The 20,697-nt window shown below is 39.6% G+C and overlaps 1 protein-coding gene across 2 annotated transcripts in view; it reads left to right on the top strand.

Moving 5' to 3' along the window:
* The first annotated feature begins 630 nt into the window (after positions 1-630).
* Positions 631-20,697, top strand: part of LOC109959408 (transcriptional regulator ATRX-like) — a 27,617-nt gene continuing 7,550 nt past the window's right edge. For both annotated transcript variants that reach the window (XM_020598729.1, XM_020598728.1), the window contains exons 1-17: positions 631-893; positions 2,349-2,455; positions 2,530-2,585; positions 2,922-2,950; positions 3,791-3,909; positions 4,302-4,418; positions 7,650-7,759; positions 8,955-9,022; positions 9,134-10,914; positions 12,265-12,328; positions 17,425-17,579; positions 17,787-17,963; positions 18,049-18,154; positions 19,438-19,495; positions 19,618-19,803; positions 20,074-20,218; positions 20,431-20,540. In XM_020598729.1, coding sequence (XP_020454385.1) covers positions 874-893; positions 2,349-2,455; positions 2,530-2,585; positions 2,922-2,950; positions 3,791-3,909; positions 4,302-4,418; positions 7,650-7,759; positions 8,955-9,022; positions 9,134-10,914; positions 12,265-12,328; positions 17,425-17,579; positions 17,787-17,963; positions 18,049-18,154; positions 19,438-19,495; positions 19,618-19,803; positions 20,074-20,218; positions 20,431-20,540 — 3,408 coding nt within the window. In that variant the 5' untranslated portion in view covers positions 631-873. The remainder of the gene's footprint in view (positions 894-2,348; positions 2,456-2,529; positions 2,586-2,921; positions 2,951-3,790; positions 3,910-4,301; positions 4,419-7,649; positions 7,760-8,954; positions 9,023-9,133; positions 10,915-12,264; positions 12,329-17,424; positions 17,580-17,786; positions 17,964-18,048; positions 18,155-19,437; positions 19,496-19,617; positions 19,804-20,073; positions 20,219-20,430; positions 20,541-20,697) is intronic.

The following is a 20,697-nucleotide window of genomic DNA, read 5'->3' as shown; positions in this document are numbered from 1 at the left end:
TGACAAAACTGCCCTGACTGTGGCCACATGATAGTATCGAAACTGAGGAGGGTAGCAATTCTTCTAGCCTGCCAAACCAAAGGAAAAAAAGTACCACAGTCACTTTTGCTTCTTGAGGTGGCAGTAATTTTATATGCTATCAAGGACCAGAGAAAGGACCTTAGACGATCCAGTAAAGACTGTCATTTAACTGCAAAAAGAAATGTTGGATTCATGTCTGAAGGTATATACTGATGGCTTTAAAGATTCTGCGACTTGAAAAACAGCATTTGGTGTATTTATTCAAGATTATCAAATCTGGCAAGGGCTGAGGCTTCCTGATCATACGTCAGTAGTTACTGCAGAATTTGTGGGCCCTCTAGTGGCTAGAGAATGTTTAACCACTGGAAACATTAGTTGGAAGTGATTCAGTTGCTGCACTGGGAGCCATAAACCAGGGGAGTTTAAAGGTCCATTGAAGGGTGGTGGTGGTAGCAGCAGCAGCAGCAGCAGTAGTAGTAGTAGTAGTAGACGAAGACGTAGAAGTAGAAGTAGCAGTAGAAGTAGCAGTAGAAGTAGAAGTAGCAGTAGCAGTAGCAGTAGTAGAAGAAGAAGGAGGAGGCGCCACCGTCGCTGCAGAAGAAGAAGGAGGCGCCACCGTCGCTGCCGAAGAAGAAGGAGGCGCCACCGTCGCTGCAGAAGAAGAAGAAGGAGCCGAATCAGCCGCCGTTGCCGCCACAGCTAAATAGCAATAGAAAGAGTAGTTTTGCTTTTGCTTGTGCTTGTGATTGGGATACGGGGCTCACATTGAGTACCATAAATTTTACCCGATTGCTTTTGTATCATGATACGATAAGGACTCGAAGAACTTCGGCTGTTTACTTGCTTTGTGATATGTATGCAGCAATGCTCAGGTAAAAACAACGGACTGAAATGCGGTTAGCTTTTGGCAACTGCAAGCTATCTTAGCAACTAGCTAGCTAGCGATATAGCTAATAGCCAACTGCAGAGATATAGGTAATTCCAATCATAATTCTGGTTTAGGTAGCTGCTGAGTTTTCTTGACATGTTAGAGGTAATGTTAGCTATTATTTCGTAGCTATTGCTACGTTAAAGAACATTTGCGTAAGATATAAGTACAAAAGCCAAACGTTGTCTCTCCTGCTCTTCAGAGATATGATCTAGTATAGGAATATGGAAGATATTCATGCTCAAATTCAGAATATTTTTGCAGAAAGGAAGGGAGAGCAAAATGGAATGAATGCTTTATTTTACTGCCATTTTGTTGCTGCAAATGCTTTGGCACTGAATATAACCTACTTTAGCTGAATGTAGGCCTACATGAAGGTCGTTTTTTTAATGCAGCCCCCTGATTGGAACAAACAAACAAACATAACACGAAAAAGAACAAAGCAGGTCGCTGCATTGGTTGAGTTGCAACTGTTTCATCAGACGTTGGATCCTTTAAAGCAGGGGTGTCAAACTCATTCGCACAGGGGGGCAAAACTCAAAGCACACTCTAGGTCACAGGCCGAACAGGATAAACATTTATTGAACAGACTAAAACTAAATGTTTTTTTAACATAAATATGAATCGAAACAGACAGGATACAATATTATTCCAAAATAAATAAACTTAAACTTAAAATATTTTGAATTCCATAAAATCCCTCTTGTCAAAATAACACAAAATCAAAATATGAACATGCTGCAAAAAAACCTGAAAATATAAATAAAATTTGTGCTTTTAAGTAAAAGTTAAAATAACAACAAATCAAAACATTCAACTTTCTTTGCTCTTATGCCATTTTGTCAGAGCTGGATGCTTGGCATTTTTCTTGGCAACAAGTTCTTTTATGTTTGGGGTAAGGTTCTGTGTTGTGGAGATTTTCAGTATGGACTGTAGGTGTTCATCAGTGAGACGACTCCTCTCTTGGCCATTGTTAGGGGCTAGCTTTGACTAAGTGTGAGGGTTTTCTTCAACATAAAGACTAAACCACTTGAACACAAGTATCTGGCTGGTATTCATTCACATATTTCTATACTCTGAGTTGATGAGGATTGCCTGAATGCCCTATTAAAAAGTGATTGCTGCATAACAAACTGTGGGATACCAAGAATCAAGAGATTTCCTTGTGTCTTGCAGAGTAGTTCAAAAGTGGCATTGCTTGGCTGCCATTGTTAAGCTTTGGAAATGTAACAGTCTTGTCAGGTTTTATTCATCACTCTTTGTGGAAAGCTAAAGCAAAATACTTTGTTAAACATATTTTCTTTTCATATTTCAAGGTCAGTGGATGTCTACTTTAACAGATTGTAAAAGTTGAGATCTAGCTTTTGAATGAGATTTGACTCTTCTGTCTTGACTGTAGCACCACTACCAGCAAACTGAATGTTCTGGTCAACAAGCTGCATGAGTACTTGGCTCACTCTACTGTTGAAGACAGCATCGGCACACCGACCTCGGAGGATGCTGATGGTACAACATTTGATTAATCTAATCTGGCCTGATTTTATGGTTTACAAACATTTTAATTGACTGTCTGTTTGCAGGTATAACAAATAGGAGCTGTTCTATAGGAAACTCAACTGGTTATACTGCGACAGAGGTAACTGATCATTCCTTCCTTTTTGTTATATCCCTTATTGAGATTTGTACGCTAGTAATGCTAATAGTGACAATAACCTTTTAACTGCCACTTCACTTCCATGAGTGTGTAGTTTTTCATACTTACTACTGAATCAGTACTATAGCAAAGTGGTTTTCTTGTGCTCTAATGCTTTATTCACATGGCTCATAGTCTCCTAGAATGAAATAGTTTGCATAACAAATTAAGTGCTGCTGTAGCTCCTGAGAGGATATTCCTTTGTGATAGTTTAAACACTAAAAGTGCCACTAAGTGCTGCCCGTAACTGCTAAATTAATGAAATGTTTTGCTTTGCAGGCAGTTGTGGATACCAAATACTCAAGGAGGTGAGCTGGTTTTTCATTTATTTCCAGTAAAGCATAAAGCGCCACAGAATCACACAGTCATCACTTTGTGTCTCCTTTAGTCTCAGTAATAATTGGGCAGCCTATATATAATTTAACCATACATTTTGTTTTTGGAATCAGATTGTAGTAACGTATGAAAACAGAGGTGAGTGCATTTGCACCTTTTTCAATGGGCTGACATTGTGTTGCAGCTATAAATACCTCTTTGCCCATTTGGCAGTACTTTTGAATTAAAAACACAAAAAGCAAATAAAAGTTATTATGTAATAGTTAATGTAACAGATGATAGATCTCCATAACCATTTGCGTACACATATAATGCTCTGTTTCCATCCCCACATTTGAAGACGTCTCACTCTGTTGGAACTACACAGAAGCACTCGGTTCACTCTGATTATTCAGTGGTGTTACAGAGTGATGCATCTTTACCTCATAAATGATCTTGGGCTAACAGCAGCCAGCGTGTTGTCTGTTTGTCCGCTGGCTGCAGCAAGGACACAAACTTTGCAGCAGCCACTTTCATTTTGTCCTGTCATCAATTAAAGTCATGGAGTGACCATTAGTTATTGACAGCTGGTCTGACCCTGCTGGTTGTCATTTTAACCAGAAAGATTGTGCGTGTCACTGGCACTACTGTGTGGCGGCGGTGGCTGTGGGGGGGTCTTGTATATTTGAATACTAAAATTGAAAACAGATGACCTGCCCAACTAACAAATATCTGAATAGTTGGATTTTCATGTCCAGCTCTATAGCTTATAATAGGTTTATGGTCCTTTTTTGATTTTTGAAACATTTTTGTCTTATTCACTGATATTACAGAAAACCATCTGTTGTCATAAAGCACTCTGGACTGGATGAATCTGGGGACTCAAATGCAAGTGACGATGTGGACTTGCCAATCAACGCAAATCACCTTGATATCACTAGACTGCCTAAAGGTAGGTATTAAAAGTTGTCTATTGCTATAACACTGATGCTTTGCCACTTGATGTGATTATTTGCTCTGCCTCATAACATTTTCTACACAAATAATGTAGAATAATGTCAGTTGTAGTTTGCTGCATGTTGTGTTTTGGTAGCGTAGCCTAAGAATTTGCGTGACTGTGGAAGTTTTGGGGGTTTGCCTCAGGCTGAAATGCTTATTGTCTTTGCTTAGTTATTTAGTACCTGTACTATATAAGCTTCTTTTTAACAGTAAATCTAAAAATACACTTATGTTGACAAAATTCAGTCATTAAAAATGTGTTGTTGGTAAGAAGTATTTAGGTCACTCTCCAGCTTTAGGTCATAAATGCATATTTAATAATGATGGTATCTTCTGTTTACACAGGCACTGTATTCGTCAGGCCTGAACCAGTTAATAATGGAAGAGATGACTTCAGGGGTCCAGAGTTTCGCAGTCGGAAATCCAGTGTACTGCAGAAAGAGTTGTCAAGAAGACGTGGAGGTCAGTTACTTATGGTTTGTCATAAAGATGCAAATTACTACATGACTATTTGGGCAGCCATTCCTTCAACACTGTTGGGGTGTTGGTCGTTGGGTGCGTCTGAAATTGCCAACTACACATGTACGTACATTTTTCTGTCGAATACCTACTACTCTAATGAAAATGCAGCAGGTACTGCAGCCACTCCACCATCTAGTAAGCACAACTTGGGACATGCTACTATGCAGTCATCGTACCACCAACTGACCCGGATGTTTACATGTGACATCACCCATTGGTTTACCGGAGAGTGGTTTTGAAGCTGAAGTCTGGTTGCTGCCATGTTGGTAGTGCTTCACTCCACCTGCTGCAGCTATAGTGCCTTGCGAAAGTATTCGGCCCCCTTGAACTTTGCGACCTTTTGCCACATTTCAGGCTTCAAACATAAAGATATAAAACTGTAATTTTTTGTGAAGAATCAACAACAAGTGGGACACAATCATGAAGTGGAACGAAATTTATTGGATATTTCAAACTTTTCTAACAAATAAAAAACTGAAAAATTGGCCGTGCAAAATTATTCAGCCCCCTTAAGTTAATACTTTGTAGCGCCACCTTTTGCTGCGATTACAGCTGTAAGTCACTTGGGGTATGTCTCTATCAGTTTTGCACATCAAGAGACTGAAATTTTTGCCCATTCCGCCTTGCAAAACAGCTCGAGCTCAGTGAGGTTGGATAGAGAGCGTTTGTGAACAGCAGTTTTCAGTTCTTTCCACAGATTCACGATTGGATTCAGGTCTGGACTTTGACTTGGCCATTCTAACACCTGGATATGTTTATTTGTGAACCATTCCATTGTAGAATTTGCTTTATGTTTTGGATCATTGTCTTGTTGGAAGACAAATCTCCATCCCAGTCTCAGGTCTTTTGCAGACTCCATCAGGTTTCCTTCCAGAATGGTCCTGTATTTGGCTCCATCCATCTTCCCATCAATTTTAACCATCTTCCCTGTCCCTGCTGAAGAAAAGCAGGCCCAAACCAGGATGCTGCCACCACCATGTTTGACAGTGGGGATGGTGTGTTCAGGGTGATGAGCTGTGTTGCTTTTACGCCAAACATAACATTTTGCATTGTTGCCAAAAAGTTCGATTTTGGTTTCATCTGACCAGAGCACCTTCTTCCACATGTTTGGTGCGTCTCCCAGGTGGCTTGTGGCAAACTTTAAACGACACTTTTTATGGATATCTTTAAGAAATGGCTTTCTTCTTGCCACTCTTCCATAAAGGCCAGATTTGTGCAGTATACGACTGATTGTTGTCCTATGGACAGAGTCTCCCACCTCAGCTGTAGATCTCTGCAGTTCATCCAGAGTGATCATGGGCCTCTTGGCTGCATCTCTGATCAGTCTTCTCCTTGTATGAGCTGAAAGTTTAGAGGGACGGCCAGGTCTTGGTAGATTTGCAGTGGTCTGATACTCCTTCCATTTCAATATTATCGCTTGCACAGTGCTCCTTGGGATGTTTAAAGCTTGGGAAATCTTTTTGTATCCAAATCCGGCTTTAAACTTCTCCACAACAGTATCTCGGACCTGCCTGGTGTGTTCCTTGTTCTTCATGATGCTCTCTGCGCTTTAAACAGACCTCTGAGACTATCACAGTGCAGGTGCATTTATACGGAGACTTGATTACACACAGGTGGATTCTATTTATCATCATTAGTCATTTAGGTCAACATTGGATCATTCAGAGATCCTCACTGAACTTCTGGAGAGAGTTTGCTGCACTGAAAGTAAAGGGGCTGAATAATTTTGCACGCCCAATTATTCAGTTTTTTATTTGTTAAAAAAGTTTGAAATATCCAATAAATTTCGTTCCACTTCATGATTGTGTCCCACTTGTTGTTGATTCTTCACAAAAAATTACAGTTTTATATCTTTATGTTTGAAGTCTGAAATGTGGCAAAAGGTCGCAAAGTTCAAGGGGGCCGAATACTTTCGCAAGGCACTGTAATCCACAAAAAAGGGACAAAGAGGTAGAGCTTCAGTGGAGCTTGCTAGACAGCTAGTGACCAGCCACCTATAGCAGGACCCCCCCACCTGTCACTTAAAGCGGCCAAGTCCTTAAATATGTGTAACTTTTAGTCTCAATATAATTTGAACCGGCGAGTTATAAAAAAAAAATCACCTCCTGTACAGCTGTCATGGAAGGGAAAATTGGTTATAGAGACCTGACCGTTTTTTGTACCAGGCTGTAAACATGTTTATTTCTGTTGGGCATTTTAACATCGTAGTCTCTAGGGACTGACTCCCTTTTGGAGCCATGCTTCATCTCTCAGCCTCAGAGGTTGATGCTTGGTGATAACGCCAGTCTTGTGTTCTTTATTCATTCATAATACTTAAATGTCCATGCAAATTCAGGGCGTAGTATGCTGAAAAAATGTAAAAGAAATCATCTGGACAGTTTTAGGTAGAAGACATTTCACCTGTCATCCAAGAGACTTTATCAGTTCTGTCTGACTGGTGTTGAGCAGGAGGTATTTATCCCCCTGGGTGGTGTTTCAGTCTTTCCACAGCCAACAATGTCCTCTAATGACTGAGTTGTTATGGTCTGGTATCAGTGAGAGTCGTTACCTGTCTTTGAATCCTCACATGTGGACCAACGCCTATTGCCCTGGTGTCAGTTAGAGTGGAAATGTACAACTCTGTTTTGAAATCTCTACCCAAACATTTCCACCATAATTCACACAGGACAATAGGCGTCAGTCAACACGTGAGGAATGAACGTATAGGTTACTGAATGTGATAATATGAGCACAGTAGCTACAGTTATGCCTGCTAGCTAGCTAGCTGGCAGGTTAGAGCATCACATCTCCAAAAACATCAGTGGAAATTTCTAAATTTGCATTACTTGGATAGACTGACCACATATTTGAAAGCTAGGTGGTTGTTTTCTAACCTACTTGTCTAATATACATGTTTTAGCTTTCTACATAGCAGGCAAGAAGGCAATTTCAGACACACCAATTAAGTCTGATATGCTGACTATGAAATAAAAATGCATCAAGTGCTTCACTTCTTACAGCAAGTGTTTTATTCTTACTAGCAGTCTTGTTCATGGACATCTTATCAGTAGAATGTGGAGAATTAAGAGGACTGAATAGGACAGTCTCACATATAAAAAAAAAAAAAAAAAGGATCAAACCATATATATTTATAAGCATTTTGTTGCTAATGACAGTGGTGCTCTTTCTTAGGGACTGAACACATGGGAATTGTCAGTTGCACGGCATGTGGCCGACAAGTTAACCACTTCCAGAGAGATTCATTCTATCGACATCCAGTTCTGAAAGTACTTGTTTGCAAGGTGAGTCTGCTTATTGATATGACAGAAACAAATCCTGTAATTTCATGTATTGGATCCCTGAAATTTTCTAGACATTACCTGTAGAACCCAGACATTAAGCGGACTCGATCCTGTCAGCTCCCTAGTACAAATTCCATGTAGTGTCTAATTGAGCCCTTGTGAAAATACTGTATATCAATGTGTAGTCCGGAGTATTCTCACTGAGCTAGTCGGTGTGTTAATGACGTTTTATCATGTTACTGGTGTAAAACCAGAAGGATGCAAACATCTGATGGTGAAGGAAAACAGTCATTCACAATGAAAACACCAACAAAAACATCTCATTGGAGACGCAACACAATTCGGAAACTTCTGTTGCTAAGAGCTGGCACCCAGAATCAGTAAGTTCTGACCCCCACCCCCTTTGGTTTTGTGGGGTGCCACCGAGAAATGTCACCAGTGGAAACACTAACCCCACTATATTAGATGAGCACACATAATTGGCCTACATTGTGAGATATCAAATATGAGTCACCAGTAACTGAATAAGTTACTTATGTTGCATAAAAATATGTGATTCATAGTCTGTCATTGTGATTGCTTTTGTTAACATACAAAATAAGAAGATACTTAGGAACATTTACAACTCTTCAAAAGTCAGAAACCTTGGAAAACACACCAAAAGCTATCCTGTCCTCAAGATGTAAAGTCTGTGGTTTACATGAGGTAGTGCTGATGAGTCTTGTAGAACATCATGCTTTGGGAGGGTGTCATTAATTTTGACAAGTAGTGATGTGAATCATGAGTTAAAGTCCTCCTGGTTGTCTGCTGCTGACAGAAATGTGAAACATTTAACTGTATAAAATGGAAAAAAAAAAGACCAGTTTTCTTTATTTCTATGTATTGCATCCCTGATGCTTTATCCTTTATCTGAGAGTACTTGTTTGCAAGTAATCTCCCCAGTAATATATAATGCATGAAATTGTGTAAATGAAATCAGGTTAAGAAGAATTTTATGTTTGCATTTTACTGAAATGATCATGATCCTGCAGCTTCCCAGTATTTGATTGGGCAGTTAAATTTTATTTTGCACCTTTGAGTGCAAAATAGTCATTCAATGTAATAGAAAAACACTAATGTAATGCAAACAAATGTAAAAATCCAGAGAAACCTTTGACTTTTGTCCAGGCTGTAATTAATTGTTTTGTTTTGTCAGTCCTGCTACAAGTATTACTTAAGTGACGACATCAGTAAGGATGAAGATGGAATGGATGAGCAGTGCAGGTAGAACTTGTTGTATTTTATATAATAACCGGAATATAAACATTCTCTTAAGTATATATTGTATCGAGTTTTTAGTATGTCTTTATTGTATCTTATTTTTAACTTGTGCAGATGGTGTGCTGAAGGAGGCAACTTGATCTGTTGTGACTTTTGTAGTAATGCCTTTTGCAAGAAATGTATTTTAAGAAATTTGGGAAGAAAGGAGCTGTCTGGAATCTTGGAGAGCAAATGGTACTGCTATGTGTGCAGCCCGGAACCCCTCTTTGACCTGGTGATGGCCTGTGACAGTGTGCTCGAGAACATGGAACGTCTGTGGCAGCAGCAGCGCAAGAAGAACCGAGCGGAGCCAGAGAAATCTGGACTTTACGACGCATTGCCACACGCAGCAAAAAACATTTCATTAGATAAATGGGATCACAGTGGTATGGATGGTAATGTGGTGTTCAACTATAACACACTGCAGATTTCCAAGGACATTACCAAAAAGGCCAAACATTTAGTGGACTCAGCAAACTCTTTAAACCAAACATTTATCAATTTCATTCATACTGTGACAACAAACAAACAGACACCTGCTGTTCGCCAGCTGTATTTGAGTTCTTTTATGTTGGTAGTCAAAGGCTTGCGAAAATCACTTAACACACTTGAAGATAGCCTTAAGGAAGAATTCAGTGACTTGGATTTTTCGAGCTGCTGGGAGAAGCTCCTTAGTGATGACTTTGATGCAAAACCTGTAACTGAAGCAGACACTGAACTGGATATTTCTGATGAAAGTTGCTTGAGAGACTTGCAGAAATTGGCAGGTGAACATTTGGATGATGATGATTCTGACTCCAAAGGCTTCATAGATAGGAGAGGTACACATGGCGGTCCTGGGGAGGACATGTATTCAGGTTCACAAGAAGCCATGCAGAGGACACAAAATACTGGCCTGAAGCTCTCTGAAGGTGGGGTCAACCTGATTAAAAAACTAGTAGTAAAACTTACACCTGTACCTATGGTGCAAGAACCTTCCTCTCATTTCCCAAAAATGGAGGACATCCATATGAAAGATAAAAAATCAGAGGGAAAAGATTCATCAGAAGATAAAGAGACGGCTGTTGTATGTGATAAAGCTGACAGAAAGATGATCGATGAAAAATCTAGTGCATCTCCACACCTAGAAGGGGAACATGGCAAGCGACGGTCTCCTCGTGTGAAGACGACACCTTTACGGCGTCCAAGTGATGTCAAGGCCAAAACGTGTCTTTCAGCAGCAGACAGCGATAGTGATTCTGACCCTGAGGAAACCCCCAGCTCAGCCAAAAACGCTGAAGAACAACATTTAAGCAGCACAAGAGATGACTCTGACTCGGATGAAGTCCCTGCAGCTCTGCTTGAGCGAGCAGCTATGATACAGAGTTCTGATGAACACCACAGTGACCAGGATGATAGAAAAGCATCTCCTACGGTGGCCAAGAAATATCTGTTTTGGCTCACTAAGAACACTCCAATCTCACCAGAGAAGATGCGCCACAAACGCAAAATGCTGGACCGAACCCCTGAATCTGACTCGCTTAACAGAAGAGTCAAAGTGCGAAGGGAAAGTGGGACAGATTCTTCTAGTGATGATCGTGACTTGCAGAAGAAAATAAAACACTCGAATGCGGTGAGGTCAATAGGGAAGCCTTGTCTTGTCAAAAGAAAGGAGAAAAGTGTGGCTAGAAATCAGGGTGGGATACAGCCTGGGAAGCATAACACTAAATCTCTTCAGGAAACAATGGAGTCGTCATTTTCATCGAGTGAAGATGAACATGACGACGACTCTGGCAGCGATGGAAGCGATCAAAAAATGAAGCCAATCACTGAAGATATGACCTTACTGGGGTCAACAGCATTCCACCCATCATCAGGTGAGTCTAAAAAAAACACAATATGAAGACTGTCAATTTGAAATTGGTCAGCTGTAGTGCTAAACCTACGAAAAATTCAGCAGGTGTATTTAGTCTTACCAAGCTTTATAGAGCTTCAGCTCATTGTTGAACTGTTGGTCCTGTAAATATACTGTTTGGTTCACTCTCACTGATCTCATGGGCCGTTTTTGGCTGCAGGATACAGCAGTTTTTAGCAAAAATGCCAACAGCATACCAAGCAGCAGATGGGCACAGTCAGCCACCAGCTGGTGAACATAGTGGGGCGTTTTGCAATTCAAGACATTTTTTTTGGGAGTCGAGAGAGACTTTAAATGGAACTAAAAGAGAGTGACTACTGGGCATATACAGGGTTTTCAGACCACTTGGGCACTCTTTGGGGGTGGGGGTAGTCAAAACTATTTGAAGGGAATTCTAACTTTGCTATATGAACAATTTCTTTACTTGTAACAAAGGCTGTATTCTGCTATTTATGTTATTACTATTGACAAGAATTACAAACAGTTGAAGCCTACTTCATGTACATAGCCTTTGTGGAGGCAGCTAAAAGTACCCCTTTGCCCAGTACTATGGGTAAAATAAATAAATAAAAATGCTAGTCAAAGTGCAGGATTCATTTTGAAATCAGGTCACTTCTCTCTTATTCAGTGCATATAACACCACTGTTTTTACAGTCATTCTGATATGTCACTTTTTTACATTCATTTGGTTTAGGTGCTCTGCAGCCACATTTGGGTGTTGTGCCAAAACCTTTCTATGGTAGGAAAGACCCTGCATATAACTGAGAGTCAAAGAGGACTGAAACACCACTCCAAATGAAAGCAAATATTGCAACTGCTTATTAAGTTTACCATATTAACTTAGAATGTGATGTCATTGATGTATCTTTATATTTCATGCTGCCCCACCGGGGCAAAAGTCAGTTATTGAATGGCTTAAATATAAAAGGTTTATTAATTACAGTAATATAAGAATGGTTTTTGGGGAGCCAACATTAATGGCATTAGCTCCATATAAGCTAAAGAATCTTTGAACAATAATGAAAAAAATTGTTTTGATTTTAGGGTTTCAAGAGCCATGTTAGCAAGGCAGCACAGCATTCTGTAATGTACAAGAAGGACAGACAAAGAAGAAAAATGGGTGGTGCTTATCTTGACAAGGGTGTCAAGGGAATCTGTCGGTGCCAAATTCTACTTAATGAGTTGCTCAGAGGCTATACTGTGACCTAGCAGTCTGCACATTTCTTGTTAGGGGATGATAAAGTGAGAGGTAGTTTATTTTTGCACCTCATTTTTTAATAACATGTATGTCTCTCATTTTTTGTTTTTGCAGGAGATGAGGAGCAATCTGGGCCCTCGTGGGCAGCAGAAGAAGATGATGATGATCTAGAAAATAGGTATGGTTCAAAAAGCCCAGATGTAGAGTTTGTAAAGCCCCCTAGGTGTGGGGGGAAGGCTACAACCTCTAACCCCGACCTCTGTGTAGACTCTAGAAACACCCTTGTCATTAAGACTCAGTTGCAGCCTATTCAGACACGACCCAAGCGTAGCTGCAGTCGAGCTCCATCAATGAAATACACGTTTTAGAGGTACAATGTGGCACATGGGACCCACATTATGATACAGTGAGACTGAACCGTGCTTAGAGGAGGCTTGCGAATGGTGGGAAGCATATTCGTACTCGGCTTGTTTGTTTTTTAGTGTCCATCCCAGTATACATGTACATACTAGATATACATTTTAAATGAATATTTGTATTATTTCTTATACTTGTATTCTTTCCCTGGTGTATTAAGCCGATACATTCGGGGAAACCTTCCATTTGAGCCAGTTTGCCCTTGAGGATTACAAATTTGAACAATAATCTTATTCTGCCTTAGGCAACCTGTTAATGTACAACAGGTGTGTTTTTAGTGACAGTATACAAGTTTTGAAGTTCCACTTGCGCTTTTCAGATAACTGAATATTATTTACAGGTGAAGTATAAAGTTTTGAACTTGCCTGCTGGTTTATTCAGATTTCAAAAGTGAATAAAATAGTGAAGTGATTTCTCTTCAGTTTCCGTACATGATTTGTATTTGTGAGCAATGTTTTGTGTACAGTTATTGAAGGCAAGGCTTGCAAAGTTGTAAGCATGTATAAACCTTTTATGCTTCACCTTGAAAATCATCTTTTTGATTTAACCCTGAATCAGTCCGTTGTGACTTTTTGCCTTTTTCATGACAAGATGGCAAAAGATTGTTTGTTGAATAAAATATCTGATACAATGTACATGGCTGTGTAAATATACTTCTTGGCTGCCCCTTAGTTTTAATCACAAATTATATTTAGTTATACTTCTACCACATGACTTAATGCTGCATTTTTCACAAGTGGTCCTGTATGTGATACCAGTGTTTATGCCCTATTTCAGATTAATACCTTTGTTCAGAAAAATATTATTATAATAATGGTATCAGGAACATCTGTACATTTCAGAATATGTTATATGGTTACATTTATAGTCCAGTAAACGCAACTTTCCAAACTTGAAAAGGCTTGTAAGCCTAAAATGTTTTTTATTGGTTATAAACAACCAAAGCCCCTAACGGCACTAACCATCAAATACCATAGCAGTGTCAGCTTTTATGCAAGTTATGGTGGACAGCAAAGTTAGCAGCCAGTTATAGCAGATGCAGTTTGTGGCCCATGTCAATGGACATTGTGTATTTGATTGTTAAATGGTGTTTTGTAGAGGTCTATTCCAGGGATCAGCATCAAGGTTGTGGTATTTGCATTTGGTCACAATGATGAATAATACATTTTGTTATGAGATAATACTGTGCTACGTCTTTAAAAGCTGGTTGATAATATTGGTAATATTTTCTTTTTGAATAATCTTTTTACTGAAGTTCTAGAAACTACAGTGACAGACCCCCGACCTCCCGAAACCAAACCTATTGCAGTTCATAGTGGGCTTTGGCTGCTTGACACTCTCTAGAAGCCTTGAGTGCTAATTTTTACCACTGTCTTAACTCAGAGCATGTAAACCTGCATGTGTCTGACACACTGAGTGAATTACTGGCTTCATGATGTCAAGAGTCTTAATTAAATACAAAATATTAGTCCCAATGTAAGTATTTGTATTTGGTTTATGACAGCCGGAGCTGTCTTTCAGCTTTCCTGCTATTTATTGATATCATCTTACTGTTAGTATTCCCTTTACATACAGTAGATACACGGCACAGACCTTAGGTCAAGTCCTTTATATATCTATAAAAAAAAAAAAAAAATTTGTGCTTCATAGTTTGCATCCAGGTGGCAACTCAAAGGGCTGGTTACACCAAATTATATAGCATAGTGGTGATTAGATGGCTGAGATGTCTTTGTTTATTTTTTACAATTTGTCTCCTAACAAAAGAGGTTTATACTTGTAGATTTCAGAGACGGCGTCATTTCGTGTCTCTGACTTTGGTGGTTTCACAGAGATTCTCTTAAAGGGTTGACGCACTCAAATTACAAAGACATTTTCTCACTGCTGTACCTAGTCGTATCAAGCGATGTAACACAGTCATGGATTTATCTTTGGAGATGTGAGATTTCTAACATCATCCCATTAACCCTCCTGTTATGTTGCGGGTCAAATTGACCCACGAACATAACTGCTTTAAATGAGACAAATATTTGATATGAAGAAATGAACTTAAAATGTAGGTGGAATAGACTTTGTAATTGCTGCTCAAGGCCAAGCCCTAGGGAACAGTGCAGGGTCTCTGCAGAGATTTTGACCTCCAATTTCTATGTCAGGTGACATACTCTTACACAGAAAGACCTTTCCCCTTAAAAAAAACATTACAAACGGGGCAGCAGTCAGAGAGCGCAAACCTCTGCCAAGGCAGTTGTTTCCCTGTAATGCCACTAAAAAATTTGGATCGCGACAATGATCCGGATTGCAACTGAAATATAATGGATTGTTCTGTTGGCAGTACCTCCCCAAAATAATTTGCTGTGAACAAACCACCAAACACTGATTAAAACCAACCTCCGGGGTGGAGGTAAATGCAGCTCTAAAACAATGAAGATCCACTGCTACGTGCATTCAGAAATTACTTTGTATATTTACAGGTTGAACATTGGTGTCAAAAAGTCATAAAAAGCTGCTTCAACATTGTTTTCTTGCCATTCAAGTGTGTGTCTTTCAGTTGGCAGCTTGGCCAGGGAAAGCTTCAGTTGTACGTGTGCTACGCCGTGTGTGTACAGTGAGCAACTGTAATTGGAAAGAATGGACATAGTGGAAGCTGTATCTTGCTCTCACAGTAATCTGTTTTCAAAGTGCTGAGGAATTGCATTTAAAAAGCTTTTCCTGAGACAGTGTCCTGACGAATCGGTATAATTTACAGACCACACTGCCAGCAGTGTCCATTGGAACAATCCTGCTGTTTGTGTTTTACCCCACTTTCTATGCACAGAGTATACATAACTGCTGACCATTTTCTAAAGCATACTGTAGCTTTTAAAGCTGATCATTGAATTTGCAGACACTTAAACCCTGCTTCACTGGTGATACAGCAGAGATCAAGCTCTTGCTTTTTTTTCTGAAGTTAAGTTTTGCTGATCAGATTTTGCTGATAGGGCCATTGTATATCTGAGATTTGAGAGTGGGCTGTGAAACTACAACCATTGCAATGCAAGACGTGACAAAATTATTGTGCCTTTAATGACATCCTTGTTTGTTTCTCATGTTTTTTCCAGGTCAGATTTTCTGACAGTACAGCAGTGAATGCAGTACTGTTAGCCAACCAACCCTTAAATCTGGGATATTGTAGCCTCCTAGTGATGATAGCTTGTTTTTTTTTTTTTGTCACTGTTTAGTTGTAGTGATAATCACAATTTAGTCTTTAGAAAAATGGTCAGCAGAAATGTAATGTTTACATTGTTTTGTAGTTGGACTGACTGAAACATCCCATGTGATAGTATTTAAAGTTTTGATTTTTTTTTCTATTTAGTCCTTCCCTGTTGAAATATGTTAAAGTAAGCAAGAGTCAACTGCACATTCTCAAAAGATCTGGATGTTCTTAACAAATATCACGGTTTTGTTTCTTAATGAGGAAACATGTCAACCAGTGCAGCGGTGTGATTCCCTGATGTTTTTAATCATTTTTGAACAACGATGGAGGTCTGTGGCATAGATGAATAAGCTAATCCAGGGCTCACAGACATTAATAATGAGTTCAGGCAAATCATTATTGCTTTTAGAATCTGCATGGGGAGTGTTGAAAACACTGTTACTATAGAAAATGACCGGCCTTATCCTGTAAATGAGAACCAAGGGATCTCTTACTGTTTGTGTCTGGAACTGCCTGCATATACTGTCATTTGACAAACTCTACCTTAATGCTAAATTTAACATTAGTGAAAATGGCTTTGATCCTGAGTCCATTGACCTGCACTGATGATCTGTTTTGAGATCAGGATCAGACCCGTGTGCGCAGGCTGACAAAGGGATGATGTGGAATGGACAGCTGACCAGAGAGTAGACATGCCTGAGCTAGGCCCAGGTCCAATTCCAGCTGTTTGATTCTCTGTTATCATGGGTTATTACATAAGCCCCCTGATGGGAAATGGGAGGTAGATGTAGCATTTTAAGAGGGCAACTAATTGAATAATGAGTGGCCAAAACAGAATATGGTATTAAAACTACAAACCTTTCCCCTTTTTGTTCTGTACTGTATTAAATTATGTACATAATTTCCTTATTTTGGAAACTTGATACTCCAGTGGAGTATAACAGGATTAAAATGGTTAAACATTGCAATCTGATTATATATTTATGTACGGACTTTGTTAGTAATGTGCTGTTTTTGTGTTTCACGTTTTTTCCTCCCCCTTTAAGTCAGTATTTATTATCTGGAAATGCCAGAATAGTTTAGACTCTGTGTTCAAGAAGCCTGTAGGTTTTCTAACTGTGAGCTGCCGCGGTTGGATGCACTACAGATTAATGCAACTTTTATTTTCACATGGAGAAAATGGACAAATAACTGTTGGACTCAAGGAAGCAAGAGAAATTGTAGGAAAAAATTTGTGTCCCTCCCCGTTTCGTGAAGAATTGTCTTTGTTTTTCTGTGAATAATATGTATTCATTGTAATAAATTCTTACTCTTAAAAACCACTTTGTCTCATTGCCATCTTATTTATAATATTATTTTAAATGTATGTCTTCCAGTGTTCACTTTAATTGGTCTTCAACTTGACCAGTAAAGCTTTAAGTTGGCAACAGTAATTCAGGATTGATTAGAGATTCTTGATCAGAGTTGTAATTAATTTCTTTACAAGGCCAACAGCTCAGACTGTCGGCTGCCTAACCAGTACTTAAAATGTTGTTGTTTTTTTTTGTTAAATATTAAGAGTCCAACTGCAATTTTGCCTTAAAGTGTAACAATATCCAGCTGAAGACAATTTTATTGGCCATGAAATGAACTTCAGGAACCTTTTCCTTCTTTTCTACTTTTGAAAGAATCGCTAAGAAAATGCTATTGGCCCTAATCAAAGCGAACTACTCCTCGGGTGATGATATCTCTTCAGATGAAGAAACACAGGAAGATGAGGAGGAGTTGGAGGAGGGTGACGAGGTAAAACAAGGCACTGAGGATACTGGAACAGATGAAAATGGTAAGTATTTTTTTTTTCTTCTTCAAAGTAGCACATTTCTCATGTACACTTATTTTACAAGCACAAGTGCTCTTTCCAGGTTTTAGTCCTATTAAACAATAGCAGAATTTGATGTTCTTTACAACCAAAGTTATGGCTAGAACGATTCAGAATTGCCCGCTGCTTTTTGTGTATTCTAAAAGGGAAGAAATGATATCACTTCTCTAGGTGAAGACTTGGCTTCAGAGTCATCTGACACCATGTCTAAAGCGAAGAACTCGAGGCATCATCTTCTCCGCCACAAACTCACCTTAGATGAAGGAACATCAAGTGACAAGCCTGCTGCAAAGGATGAAGCAGTAACACAGGAGCGCAAGAGAAGAGCCAGCAGGAAACACCTGAGCTGTAAGGACATCTCTAACATTAGAAACAACTGTCTGAACAGGCAGTACCTACCTTGCCCTAATGTCTGATACTGATTTTTGTCAAGCTGATGGTGAAAGTGATGTGAGCACTGAGTTGGAGACAGAAGAATCTGAAATGAGTGAGGAGCTGAGTCTGTCAGAGGATGAGGCCAATGATGAACAGCTCAAAAGGTACCTTCTTCAGCTGCTGCTGATAACATTAAAAAAAACATCAGCTGTGATTTTCAGTTATATTTAATTCAGTATTGATCTGCCCTGCCTTTACTGGATACATCTAGAACTGTTTGAGTCCTTCACTTGCGTAACAGTATGATAAATGGTCTTATACTTGTATAGCGCTTTTCTACGCTTTACAGCACACTCAAAGCGCTTTCACACTACTTGGCCATTCACCCATACAAATGCACACACTGGTGTTATCACCAGGAGCAAATGGGGGTTCAGTGTCCTGCTTAAGGACAGTTTGACATGTTGACAGGACAAGCTGGAAATCAAACCGCTAATCTGCTTAAGGACAGTTCGACATGTTGACAGGACAAGCTGGGAATCAAACCGCTAATCCTCCGGTTAAGAAACCACCTGCTCTACCTCCTGAGCCCCAGCTGCTCCTGTGCAGATCAGTGTCACCATGGAAAAATACTCCAATACATGTAAAAGTCCTGCATTCATAAATGTACTATTTATTAATTTTATTTTCATTTATGTAAACTCTATTTACTATTTTACTCAGTGAGAGTGCAGAATAGGTGAGAATAAAATGTATGTGGCAACAAATGCTGAAATGTTGCATAACAGTAGCACAAGTAGTGAGGGGTTACAAATTGAGCAGATTGACTCAGTAAGGTCTGTTAAACACCAGTAGCTAAAGTTGGCTAACATTAAATGAAAGAGCACGCTCATTCATAATATAGGTGGCACAGCCAACATCATCATCGCCTGGGTGATGTTACAGTAATGCAGCAACAAATGTCATTCAGTTCTTTGATTTAAAAGAAATGTGTACACTGATAATCTTTTAATATTATGTAATGTCTTTTGGTAGGCCTACAGTATGGCATTGTCGCTGGGCATAATGCACGAGATTACTTTAGACTGTACAGTTGTTCATAACATTACGCCCAGTTGCCCATCCTCGCTGTACCCTGATTCAGTAAGTTCATTGCATGTTTCTGTAATAGAAGCCAAGAACATTTAACAGACAGGAAATTATGATGCAAGATGTAATCGAGCACAGATCAAGATTTAATTTACAGAAACAGATGTTTTTGTGTTAAATATTTAATTTCTTTTTGCTGTAAGAAAAACCAAAAATTGTCAACCACATTCCTCGCTGTCACACTGGCACTTTACTCCTGAAGTAATGAATAACATTACTGCAAAGCCAGTGCTTTAGTATCCACATCGTATATATTATATATGTTTTAATGTCATTTCTCATTCTCTCCTCTTTTTAGCTCCAAATCCTCCACTAAAGTTAAGGAAGCGCCATGGTCTGACTCCAGCAGTGAAAAGGTGGTGGCTGATGTTGTCGCTCTTTCATTCCTGTATTTGCTCATTTCCAGTACCTCAATAGCAGAACTGGCTCTGATGTCTAATGGTCGTACTGCTTATTGGTTCTTTTTGCAATTGAGCAGGACAATCAAGAGGATGACATTGAGGAGATCAGTGATGGTAAAGGCACCCCTAAAGGGCGCAAAAAGATCCGCAGAATCATTGAAGATGTGCATCTTCGTGCCGAGACCCAGGAAGCGCTGAGAGAGGAGGAGGAGAGATGTAAACGGCTGGCAGACAGGGAGCAGCAGATGGAGGACAGGAGAGAGGTATCACACACACACAGCTGGCCCAGCTGGCCAATCCAGTGTACTGTGTTGATGAGCAGTGGATATTTACAGTGGTTTAGTTCTCACATTTCTACAGCACGATGTGCTTATACAGTAAAATGCTATATTCCTGTTGATGCATGACAATATACACAACCCATGAAAATTACAGTAGGTTGCTGACAGTAGCACCTCTTAGGAAATGTCAGTAGGTTTGGGATTTTCTATGCTGAGGAGCAAAAACAAACTGCTGACTAAGTCGTTTTCCAGATAATTGAAATAGAGGATGAGCTGTCTCAAGTGGTGTGCCCTGTCACCACCAAGCTGGTCCTGGATCAGAACAAGGAGACCAAGGAGCCTCTGGTTCAGGTGCACAGAAACCTGGTGACGAAACTGAAGCCTCACCAGGTGGACGGTTAGTTTGTACTCTCTCTTCATCTTGCTCTGCCGTTATGCACATTACAGGCATGCTAACGGCAATAGCAGCACTAAATAATTCAAATAATTTATATATGCTAATCAATAGCTAACTTATAGAACTGATTAAGGCCTTAATAAGCTGTGCATTTTCACAGTTATGTCCCATTTTTGTGTTAGAGAAAATGTGCTCACTTTATTCTCCAACAGGTGTTCAGTTTATTTGGGACAGTTGTTGTGAGTCTGTGATGAAGGCCAACTCTTCTCCTGGAACAGGCTGTATACTGGCACACTGCATGGGCTTGGGGAAAACTCTGCAGGTGAAGACATAAACATGTGCACTTCCAGTGTTCTTGTTTTCTTTGATTTATTCTGGATGAATAAATGTACCAAATATTTTGAAGTCACTGGGGCTGCTGCTAATTTTACAAAATCGAAAGACACGATTTTCTGCTTATTTTATGTGCCCTCAACCCA

This window comes from Monopterus albus, unplaced genomic scaffold (assembly GCF_001952655.1).
Source record: "Monopterus albus unplaced genomic scaffold, M_albus_1.0 scaffold39.1, whole genome shotgun sequence".
In the NCBI taxonomy this organism is placed as follows: Eukaryota; Metazoa; Chordata; class Actinopteri; order Synbranchiformes; family Synbranchidae; genus Monopterus; species Monopterus albus.
This window is presented reverse-complemented; position numbering and strand designations above follow the sequence as displayed.